Genomic DNA, 12,227 nt, shown 5'->3' on the forward strand with positions numbered 1-12,227 from the left:
AAAAAGCTGATTTATTTAGGAACCAACATGAATTTCAAAAACCTAGAGATTTAGACAAAGAAAAAAGAAATCAATTATAACAAAATATTGGGTGCAATTGCCCTTGCTATTCTACCTTTTATACTGGTTAGTTAAATACATAATTACATTCTAAGACACCCATTTTTCTAAACAAACCTAAACTAATTAACACAAAATGTGAGACAGCTATGTCCTGGTGTTGCTAGAAGCAGTATTTTGACACTTGACATTGTCCCATTGCTTAACAACTTCATTGTATCCCTCAGCAGAATCCAAAGCAAACTCTGCCAGTGAGCTAATAGCAACAGACATTCCAGCACAAAGCACCTTAATAGCAACTTCAGCAAGTTTCTCTGGAGCCATTACCTCTTCTACCTCACCAGCTTCCACTAGTTCCATATTACCATTACTTTGTTTTGGTCCAAACGAGTTTCTCCTAGAATCTTCTCTCAACTGATGTGCATAGAGGGACCCCATCCCAGCTGCAAAAAAGTCTAAGCCATCAAGCACTGCCTTTTCATTTATGGCATCCAGGCGTCTTGACCATTGAACACAGAGTCCAAACAAAGGGTGAGTGCCACTTGACCTTCGAGGAGAGCATGGCAACTTGGATGCATCAGGCTCAGATCTCATGCACCGCAGAAGCCATCCAGTTAGTGCATGAATGTAGGATCTTTGAGAAGTGATCCATGACTCAAAGGCGTTTCTCCAGTTCCTTAACTCAAATTCAAGATTGGAGGCTGAACGAGCTAGCCTGTTTGGATCCGTCATTAACATGGAAGACTGTTTTCTAGCATGTAGTTTGGAATAAGTGCCAGCTAGAAGAATCTTAGCTTCATCCAAGGTTCTCTTCTGTTTCTGATGGCATTCTGCCATCACTTTCCACATCCTTTCCAGCCTGTCATTTTCATAATTTAAGAATCAGCATGCAAAATGTAAGCAAGGGCTAGGTTTGATACATGATATATCTGCATTTCATAAAGCAAATGTAGTTTTGTTTTCTTTAAAGTGTTTCTCATGTAAAAAGTAAAAACCAGGAATATATACTCCTCAGAGATTGACTTGATGACTACTTCACTTGGTGTTTTACTTGGTAAATTTCAACTATATAAGTCATTGAGAATGACTTTATCTGAAAATATTAGAAGTATGTTTCTGAAAATACTTGAAACTTCAGCAGAAGGGGTTTAGTGTCATCTAAAATCCAAAGATACATGGGGGCATTTGACATTTATACATACCCTTGCACCAATTCAAGAAGTTGGGGATATAACTCTTCATCCCTTAGAGTTTCGATTCGCCTTGAAATAGCTTCAACTGAATGTATTGAAACTGTTATCTGGGTATCAAGATCTCTAATGGCTGCTCTTGCTTTATCTACGCAAGAGGGGTCCTCTCCTTTTGCATCAAAGTTCCTGAGTTGCTTGCATTTCTTCTCATATGCAATTCGGATACGCTCTCCAGACTGTTGAAGAAGAAAGTGGCCACAGTAACAAATAAGTTTCCCAACAATAAAATAAAACTGTATGTGATCACAAGCATAATGACCTGTAACAATAATAAAAAATATAAATACTTTAAAAAATACCAAAAGAAAAAATAACTGAGTATAATGTAAACTGTTCTATTTGATCTCTGCTGTCCTTTTTTTCCAAATCCTGTTAATCATCTACTAAAAAGGTTTAAGCCCATTAGTTAAAGATATAATGCTTTTTCATATTATGTTGAAGCTGAGCCTCTTTTATTATTACTCACATGAGAACTTGTTTTATTTGCTATTTCTAGTAATAACCATAAGAAGCAAGAAGAGGAGTATTTTCCATTGATGAATCCATAACCAGAGTGAATCATTGATTTTGTTCATCTCTCAAGAGTAAGGCTATAAGAATCTGAAAGAATTCTACATGAGGAGTGCTGAAATAACACTCTCTAACACACTTACTTTAACATTCATTCTTTTATTTTATTGCTTAAAATTCACTGACAACTACAAAAGCAGGAGAGAAACCCATTAAATAAGTGGGACTCCTACAAATGTGATTTTCAACCAACAGCAGAGAGGGTGAAGCTAACAATTATCTTTTCTGCAGGAAAGTCATAATTGAGAAAATGAGCAAAGGACTCTAGTTCTTTTCTACAGTTTTATTAGATTACTTTTGAGTAGCAAAACTATCTGTTTCAAAGCACACCACCACAAAGAACTTTCCATAAATCCTTTTCTATAAATTTGATTTCCTTACAAACATAATATAAGTTCAGTAGCATACCCTGACTTCCTCATAGAGTTTCTTCTCCCAGGTATTTAATCTGTCCAATGTGGAATGGTGACTACCTGATAACATACAATGTTCCTCAGAGAGATCCTTTGAGCCATCACAACCTTCCTTGCCAGTGCTTGAACTATTTACCAAATACCGTGATGAAGAAGAGCGTGAAGCTGATCGAATCAGAGCTACCGGGTTCAACAACTTTGATCCTGCAAATGAAATATAACTCAAATCAATATTTATGAAAATGTACAGATGAACAAGACTGACAAAAAACAAGATTCAGTAAAATAAAATGAGGAATTGGAATAATGAAAAAAATAATTCTGGATATATGATTTTCATACTGAGATCTCTAGAAATAAGATTTTACAATGGAGTTTATTGTGAAACTTGAGGCTGCCTATTGATTCTTTTCCATTCATTAGGACTTCACTAATAATTCTAAAATATGGAAAGTATGAACATGGAAGTACACGTACAACAAAATGAAAATATAAAGTGTTTTCTCTCATCAAACCTGAAAGTTCATTAGAAGTCAACAAATATTGAGATTTCTTGGCCTCTAACAATGCTGCAACATCTTTAGCTGCATTGTATACGATTGTGAATTGAGTTTCAATATCATTGATCACTTCTGCCATGCTTGTTGGCCTTCGGTTTACATAAACAGTAAAACCAGGTGTTTCTTCCACAGCATCTTTCTTACCAATTGTCATTTCTCTATGGCTAGATTCAATATGACCAGCAGCTTGAGCTTTTGATACTTCAAAACTTGCACTTCCATGAGCTTGGGAATCTTTGGCAACATGCTCAGTTGCATCTTCAATGTCTGTTTCTTCCTCCTCTTCCTCCTCCTCATTCTCCTCCTCCTCCTCCTCCTCCTCATCATCATCATCATCATCATCATCATCATCATCTTCAACATCTTCAACAATAACTTCTTCTTTTGAAGAATTCATGTTGGGTCTAGTTCTTTCTTCTGCTACATTTCTTTTTCCAACACCATCTTCATGTTCAGTTTCATCTTCTTCCAGGTCTGGTATTCCTTCTTCTTCTCTAACCTGCCTGAGTCCTCTGTATTCATCATCCATTGCAGCATGATCAATACTTTTTGCAGGATAGCCATAGCTGTCCAAAGAAGAAAAGGGGTTCCAAAAGAAATCCCATTGGGAAGCTTGAGGTGAAGGGGGAGGGATAGTAGGCCTATTATTGGGAGAATAGGCAAAAATTGAGGGATTCACCGGTGAGGATTGCATGTTGAAAAATCCATCAAAGCCATACTGCTGCATTGGAGGATAATATGTCTCAACACGTACCCTTTCCGGAGATTGAGGTCTTTCCTCAACTGAAATTGCTGGGTTACCACCAGGTCTAAGGTAATTCACTTTCAAAGTAGAGTTTGGTCCGATCCCAAACTCAATAGCTCCTGTTGCTGCGAAGGGTTTTGCTGATATAGGAATGAATCCCGGGCCACTTTTCTTCTTCACAGGTGTGAAAGGTGGGGTGATGGCATTGTCCAATGAGAACTCGCGAGGTTCATCACCTTCAATGTAATCACGAAGTGCCGCTGAAACTCTTTTCAGAGATTCTATGTATGCTATGTGTCCAGTGGCCAACCGAGTCCTATGCTCAACAGCTTGTTTGATGAACTTCTTTCTGTCTCTACAAAGCTGAACTGCCTCTTCATCATCCAACCTTGAATGTGAACATCCCATCTCTTCTTAGTTCCCTATGAATGAATTCCTCAAACTTGCATCGAAAAGAAAACCAAAGAACAACCTTTCTTTATGCCTCACCAGATTCACACAGAAACCATAACTCTGTCACAGAAAATAGAGAAGTTCAATAAAAGTACTAAAATTTCATCAAACATGAGTAACCCCAAAAACAAAATGTACAGAAAACAGTATTATATTCGAAACAAATAAACCTAACTATGCTAATGAAGTTCGATACTTTTCTTCATTTACAAGCCAGAAGAAGGTTGATGAAGATACAGGCATTTTTCAAACCTTTTCCTCTATAATATCCAGAAAACCAAACCATACTCAACCAGAATACAAGAAGTAAGCACACAACTTTGCATCTGGGATTTTTTTTTTCCAAATGTAGAAATAAAAACAGACAATCAGCCTAAAGCCTCCCAGAAAACCATCTTAGAAATGAACAAAAAAGGGCAGACACTAAAGAACAAATTAAAAAAAGAACAAATGTAACTTGATAAATACAAATTTAGAAAAATTCATACATCAATAAACATAAAAGAGAAAATCTTTGTCTCTCTCTTTGCCTCGCTCCTTTGCTCTCTCTACACACTCACAGAAAAAATACGGATAAAATACATAAAGAATAAGCAGATGAACATTAAAACAAAGTATCCATTTTCAGTAAGAGAGAATTTTCCATGATACCCTTTTTCAATTTCTTCCTTCTAACACAACCAAACTGTGTATATTGGTTAAAGAGGAGAAGAACAAGATGAAAAGGAGGAAGAGGAATAAAGGGTTAGAAGGGAGAAGCACAGGTGACAATGAGGTGAAGGAAAAGGACAGTGTTTTGATGAGGAAGAGTAGTGGAAAAGGAATCAGTGACAGAGAGAGAAGTGTGTGTGAACAGAGAAAGACGTTGAGAAAAAGCAACGGTCAAAACAGAGGAAGGAAGAAAACAAGTATACTAAAAGGAACAAAGAGAGAACGAAAGATAAAAAAAAGTGAGAAAATTGAAAGCTTTGGATTTTGGTTTCAGGTTGAGGTTGGAGAGCTAATAAAGGAAGGAAGAAGAGAGTGTGAGAAGTGAAGGTGGGTGAGTATTTGTCCTCCATGTTGCACACAATTACAAGAATGCCATAGTATTTTGGTTGAAGCTAACTAAATCACAAGTTTTGTTTTTTACTTAGGAAATTTTGGGGAAAGGGACTGGTCAAAATGTGTGATTAGTGGGACCCAACATTATCATATGTCTAATAATGTTGTTACAAACATTACAGGTACCTACGAAGAAGATTAGCTATTATGTTTGACATGGTTCAATCAATTGAGAATTCATTAGATTTGGACAATTAGTTACATACTTGTCTTTTTTAAAGTTGTTTAAAAAATTATTGAAATATTAAATATCTTACTATTCTATTTTCTTTCAAATATGTCATATGATTGGTGAATTTAAGAATCATTTGATTTTAATGATCATTCAACATAACATTAATTAGCTAAGTTGATATTTTTCTTAAAATTCATTAATAGCAATTTACTTAACTTACCTTTTTCATAAATCTTCAGTTTACTTTATTTTTCAAAATAATTGATATTTATTTATTTATCAACTTCTGAGGAGTTTCTTTAATTAATAAAAAAATATTACTTTAAAAGTACTTTCAGCTAAACATTTGATCATCCCTGCAGTCCAGTTGATATTTTTTTTTCTTACAAAGCATAATAAGATGTAATTATTTACTAATAGCTTGGAAACTATCATGCATATTTTATTGAAAATAACTATCATTCACTTAATATAATTTAGTTTTGTAATCACATTAATACATTTATGAACCTTTACATATTACCACCCAAAAAAAAAAAGTTTAAATTATCACAGTGATTGACTTAAATGACCCTGATAATTTACAAACCTTTTGGATCCAATGATCATATTGAACCTATTCTTACCATTATCACCATATGATACCAAAATGAAAACTCAACATAGTATATATTCAAACTTTAGTTTATCAATAAATTACATAAATTAGTGAATGTAAATGGAAATTTTAAAAATAAAAAACTAGATGCAAAACCTAAAATACAAATAATTGTTGAAATTCTATTTTAGCCTAACATAAAAATTATGGAAATTGCATGAAAGCAAAGTTATTATGAATGAGACATGGTAGTTAGATGAATGAAAAACTATAAAAGTAAAGACAAAAATAACATAAAGACAGCCACCTCACCCACACTTCTCTTGGGGAATGTGAAACTAACTCAATTCATAACTTTTGACCTTATTGAGGATAATATGGGTTATTCTTAGGGGTGGGGTCCCACAATTGTGGGGTCATACCCTTTGTAACATACTTAGTTTCATTTGTAATTTGAAGCTGAGATAAGGACATTTTAGTACTCTCGTGACCCACTTGTTTGGCCCTATAAGGCTGAAAGATTTTCTTTAGATCAAACGAAAGTGAAGAATTTAGAAAAGCAAAAAGTATGAGTCGACAATAAAGGAAAAGAACCCTGGGATGCTTCATTTCTTGCAAACATATAAAAAAATATATATAATAGTTTTTCATCTAAAAATCTTCACCAAACACCAATCATGATATCTTTCTTTGAATTTTGAATTTTAGATAAGGTTTAGATAATTATTTTCTTATTTTTTAAGATTTTATATATTTGTTGATTAATTTCATTTGTTTACAAATTTAAGTGTATGTAATAGTAAGTTAAATATTTTAAAATTTTAAACTATACATTTTCTCATTTATGAATTTTGATGATTAGTTCTCTTAGTTTTTTAATCTTTATTTTGTTTGGAGTAAGTTTTATCGTTTCTACATCTTTTATTTTACTAGATTTTCAACAAGAGATTGAATGCATACATATTGTACTAGATGGTTTATATATCTTCAATAATACTTTTACTTGTAACCTCAATGTTTAAAATATAAGAATGATTATAGTTTGAGATATACATTGTTACATGTAGGGATGACAATACGGATTGGGTCGGACACGGATAGTGTCTATCCGTAACTTGATTTGCCAGATAAAACTGTATCTGCTACCCGTGTGGATATCTGTTTAGAAAATACACGCAGATATTTTAAAATCTGTAGATACTCACAGATAATACAAAAAAAAATATTTCATACATTTTTAAAATAAAATTTAAAAAAATTACAAAAAATACATAATATAAATTAAATATAAATGAAAATTTAATTTTAATTAAATTTAACCTAATAAAATATAAATTTATTTTATTTTTAATTAAATTTAATTAAAAAATATATAAATTTTTTTTTGCGGGTAATGGATACCCACGAATTGGATAGTATACTATTTGTACCCGATCTGTTTAGAAACGAGTATTAAAATATCTTCTATATGTTACCCGCATATATTAACTACCTGTCACAAATTTTACTTGCAGATGTCTACGGATTCTTTTGTCATCTTTAATGAGAAGTTCATCTACACTCCCTTAACAAAAAATATTATTTTGTTTAGAACTTAAAGAAAAACAAATTCATTATTTAGGAATTTTAGATTACATTTTAACTAATTAGACTTGAAAACACATGTGAGACAATATCCAAGATAAAGTTTAGAACAATTGAGTTTCTCACAGATCATGAATTTGATGAAAGATTAAATTACATAAATTTTAAAGTTAAAGTTTATGTAAGATAAATTTGAAATGATAATACATATAAATCAATGATGAATTAAATTAAATGATCATGAGTTTAAACTGAGAAATTTAAGGCAACTTATTATTAATTTTTTTTATAAGTTAAGATGTTAAATTTTTATAACAGCTCATAGAGAAAGGAGTTATTAAAATTTATGAGATTTTTGTTTTTGAAATTAGAAATTTGAATTTTTTTAAGATAAGTTTTAAATAACGATTTAGTTGTTACTAAAAAATATATATTCTATGTTCGTTTTATTTGGATACTTTTGACATTTCAATTTTGTATGTTAGATATTTAATAATTTAAAATTAATTGCAGTTTCATACATATATAATTTTATTTATGACATGAGTTTTATTTCCTTAATTTTTTTAATCGCTCTATTTTGTCCTAAAGTTCCACTATTTCTACATTTTTATTTTACTAAATATTTCAACAAAGTTAAAATCCTTTCTCGAATTTTATCATTCAAAATTTAACCAAAGTATTATAGGCATGGTCCATTATAGTTTCAGCACTGATGTCTTTTGAATTAATTATATTTTATTAATAATAACATTGAAAGTTTTATATTTAGTCTTTCATCTCTTACATAGTTATTTTGTTTGATCCTCTGCTGATCTGAGACGTCATTATCTTAGATATTCAATGATTCAGCATCCAAAAACTACCTAACTAGTACCTACATACAGATACACACTTACATCATATTTCAACCCTTTTGCATTCTAAAACTGAAATTGCCATATATTTTATTCAACCACTACTTATCCAAACATTTGATGTTGAAATCTTAACAAACACCTAGGTTGCTCTACCACTTCCAATAAATTAACTTTCTATTTTTTTTAATTCAATCCTACTTCTTAAACTTAACCTTAAATTAAAATTTATTATTAGATACATTTTAATTCTTAAATTTTAAAAATAATAAATATAATTTTAAAAATTTATTTAACTCTTTCCTTAATAAAAAGATCAATTTGAGGTGAAACTTATGTGATTGATTTTTTCTAGCTAACAGTTGTAAGTATTTTCAACAGGTTTGTTGCAAGCCATTATCCTTTAAATTTTAAATTTTTATTTACAATTAAATCATATCCATTGATTGCATTGCTATTCTTATTATTTAATATTATATTTCTATTTTCATAATCAAAAATATATTTTAACACACATATATTTTTTATTTTTTATATTTATTTGGCATTATTTTTTCTTAATTTTTTTTTAAAATACTAAAATTTATTATATTTTAATTATTTTAATTTTATACTATATATAAAATGAAGATAAAAACGTGTCACTTTATCATTATTTTCTCTTGAAATATTACAAGAAAAAAGTCATACATAAGTCACTTTTTCACTTAACTCTAAATAACATCAATGTTTCTGTCAATATATATATATATATATATATATATATATATATATATATATATATTCATTTATATAGTTATATACACATTCAACAATGTTTCCACATACCATATAAGAGACTGGATTCCATAGTTCTGACTGAGACAATAAAAGACATACACAAGTCTCACAACACAGTTTCAAAAGATGTGAAGGTGAAATTTTTTGACTTGGATATTCCAAAATTCACTAGTGAGTTTGTTTGATCCCTAGAAAGGACCTTGGAGATGGTGCAGCCCTTGATGTAGTAATTACAGCTTGCATGCATCAAGCCCCTGAAAATGACATTTTTACAGTATATGAAAAAAATGGAGCTTTAATAGATACATTTGAGTGACTCAAAACAAAAGAGCTTTTGCCAAATCTTGATTGCGGAGCACATCACATGATGTACTTTAAAAACCTTACAATCAACAAAACCGTAAGATGAACAAATATGAAATTTCCCTTTTATGAGCAATATTAAAGATTGTATGAATCATCCAAGCTGACATTTCAACCATATAAGAAAAAATGGCTAAGTGTTGAATAGATGAGTTTGAATACCCCAATAAAGTATCATGCAACATCTTTACGGTAGAGTATATGGTTCGAAAATCTAAGTGTGAGTCTAATTAAGTTTCACATTAGATAAAAATAAGAAATTAGAATACTATATAAAGATGAAAGGCTCATTAGTTTATTGCCTTAGTTTTGGATAGAAAGGGGTGTCAATCCCTTGTATATAGTTAGACTCCAATGTTATTGGTGTTTGTATCTTCCAAGTGAACCTGCTCAATAGACATAACACATATAATTTAGAAAGAAGGTTTACTCTTTTATACAAAATAACATTATGTAGGTTAGAAATTCATTTTAAATTAAGTCTCATATCAATTAAAAATAAAAAATATTATAAAAGATTATTTTTAAAATTTTAAATTAAAAGTAATGTTAATTATTTATATTTAAGTTAAATTCACATTTTATTAATATTGTATATGTACTAAGTTATTTCCCATAACATAAATATATTATATATTATAATCATTTTAGTATTATTTTCTATTTAAGACCTCTTTATGTTTATATGATACCTTGAAAATGTAAGAACTCACGTTGAAGACTAGAATGTTGAATTAAAATACGTTCTTTTCAATAGAATTTTCAAGGAAAGGAGGAAGCTGTACTATTGTTTGAAGCTTCTTGCAATAATAGCGTTCAAAGCGGATCAATCAAGACACACGGTAAGACAGGATGCGTTGAAAAGTGTTAGATGGTTACAAAAAGTTTGGGTTATTAAATTCAATCTCAATTAGCCTTTATCAAGATATTTTATAACTTTTATATTTAGTAATTTTATATACTTTAAGTTATTTCGAATCAATTTATGTCATGATTTAAATTAGCAAGTAATCATAATTAATTAAACAAACACAAATTTTTTGAGAAAATATATTTGGACTTACCATTTTTATTACTTGTATGATTTGATATACTTGTCAAAGAGATAACACTCCATTGAGCACTCCACATGTTTTATTGAGCTATATGAGTTGTTCAAACACTTCTTGAAACCCTTCTATGGGATATTTAAATGCATCATTGATCTATTGGGATGTCTTGCCAATGCTACTCAATTGTCTTGTCAAGTTATCCACTATGCTCAGTCTTCTTGTTGAATTCTCCATATTATTTGGTCTTCTTGAAGAGTTCTCCATTTATTTGTGCTCATCTCTCAAGCTACGGGCAATAATCAATAACACTACTTTCTCTTCAACATCTTCTATGAGAAGGTTCGTCGTTTCTCCCTTCTTATCCTTATATTAATAATTTTTAGCAAAATGCTTGACCTTACCACAATTAAAGCACCTGTTCAAGTAACACTCATTTGCATAAACACTTAAAGCACTCAACATTTGAGTTGCTCGATAGACCTCTTCTCCATGAACCTGGTCCTCTTCTGTGTGAATTTTGTTGACCAATATGTTGTTTCTCTTCTACTTGTCCTTAGCTTCTACCATCAGGTCCGCTTATACTTTCTTGATGTCGTCCTCTAAATTGAGTGTTTTAAGTCTCTTCCTACATTTGGAATACTTGATTAAGTGACTCCTACTTTTTCTTCTTTCATTACTCACGTGCTTGATAACAGTTGATTTTACATGTTTTTGTGTATATATTTTGGTGAATAAATCAACTCCTTCATAACTTTTACCTTGTTTTATCTCCAAGTTTAGTGTGTTTTCATGTTTTCTTGTATTTTAGTTATAGTATATGCTTGTTTTTACCTCTAATGTCTTTGTTTGAGCGTGTGAAATAAATGAATAAGAAACAATTTTAGTGAAGGAAAACAAGCAAGAACTCAAGAAAACATGATTTGAGACAATAAAAGATCAATTTGAAGCAAATACTCATGTTGAACGCCTTTGGGATCACACTGATGGTTAAATTTCATAATGTTGTCAAAGTGCCAGGGGACTGAGAGGGGGATTGAGCATCACAAGGAGCACCCCAAAAGGGGGTTGAGTGCCCCAAAAGGGGACTTGAGCGGTGCCGATGCTGATATGTCAAAATGAGTTATTTAAGCATGTTTCTTGCGAGGTTTTGGGGATTCTTCTCCTCCTACACTTAATTTTTCACCTAGAGTGACTAGAAGAGGTTCTTGGAGGTTGTTTGGGGTGCTGGAAAGCTCTCCCTTCTCCTCTTTGAGCTTCAATCTTCACCAATAGTGACTTTGTTCCTTTTGGGTTGAGGAAGAAGATAGGTCAAGAATTGGAGATGATCAATGCGAACAGAAAGCGCAATTAGAGCATGGAGCAGCTGCAAAGAACCTTTCTGAGTTACCAGCTTCTTCTTGGCAAGCTTTGTGAGTTATGCTCGTTCTTGTTTGCTTCGTTTTCTTCCATTTATTAGGGCACAAAAGAATAATTGATGATGATAACAGAAAAGCAATGGTTGGACTCGAACATTGTACAACAAATTGCTCATGCATGTTTTAGCACGTCACAAGCCAACAGTTTAAGAAGCAATTTCGTTGAAATAGTATATAGCAAAGTGTGTTGGGGTGACATAGTGCAGGCCATGTGCATGTGCATTTTAAGAAGCACTTTAATTGAAATA

General features: G+C 31.4%; 1 protein-coding gene across 3 annotated transcripts; it reads right to left on the reverse strand.

The window, feature by feature from the left end:
• LOC108332218 (protein ALTERED PHOSPHATE STARVATION RESPONSE 1) lies at positions 1-5,227 on the reverse strand. Of its 3 annotated transcripts, XM_017567416.2 has the most exons (6): positions 4,703-5,227; positions 4,540-4,599; positions 2,809-4,111; positions 2,289-2,497; positions 1,263-1,486; positions 1-919 (listed from the first exon to the last, which is right to left on the reverse strand). In XM_017567416.2, exons 3-6 carry the CDS (start codon positions 4,004-4,006, stop codon positions 208-210), a joined length of 2,343 nt encoding a protein of 780 aa, XP_017422905.1. In that variant the 5' UTR covers positions 4,007-4,111; positions 4,540-4,599; positions 4,703-5,227; the 3' UTR covers positions 1-207. The 3 variants fall into 3 exon arrangements, with proteins under 3 accessions (XP_017422905.1, XP_017422904.1, XP_017422906.1); XM_017567415.2 differs by lacking the exon at positions 4,540-4,599; XM_017567417.2 differs by lacking the exons at positions 4,540-4,599; positions 4,703-5,227 and adding an exon at positions 4,227-4,468.
• Between the last annotated feature and the right edge of the window lie 7,000 nt (positions 5,228-12,227).

The sequence above is a fragment of the Vigna angularis genome, chromosome 4 (assembly GCF_016808095.1).
Source record: "Vigna angularis cultivar LongXiaoDou No.4 chromosome 4, ASM1680809v1, whole genome shotgun sequence".
In the NCBI taxonomy this organism is placed as follows: domain Eukaryota; kingdom Viridiplantae; phylum Streptophyta; class Magnoliopsida; order Fabales; family Fabaceae; genus Vigna; species Vigna angularis.

Excerpts from the sequence above, each read along its gene's own strand:
- LOC108332218 (XM_017567415.2), bottom strand. The coding sequence starts at position 4,006 with ATGGGATGTTCACATTCAAGGTTGGATGATGAAGAGGCAGTTCAGCTT. Across the intron at positions 2,498-2,808 it reads GACTTCTAATGAACTTTCAG|GATCAAAGTTGTTGAACCCG; the intron begins GTTTGATGAGAG and ends TTTCATTTGCAG. Across the intron at positions 1,487-2,288 it reads AACTCTATGAGGAAGTCAGG|TCTGGAGAGCGTATCCGAAT; the intron begins GTATGCTACTGA and ends CTTCTTCAACAG.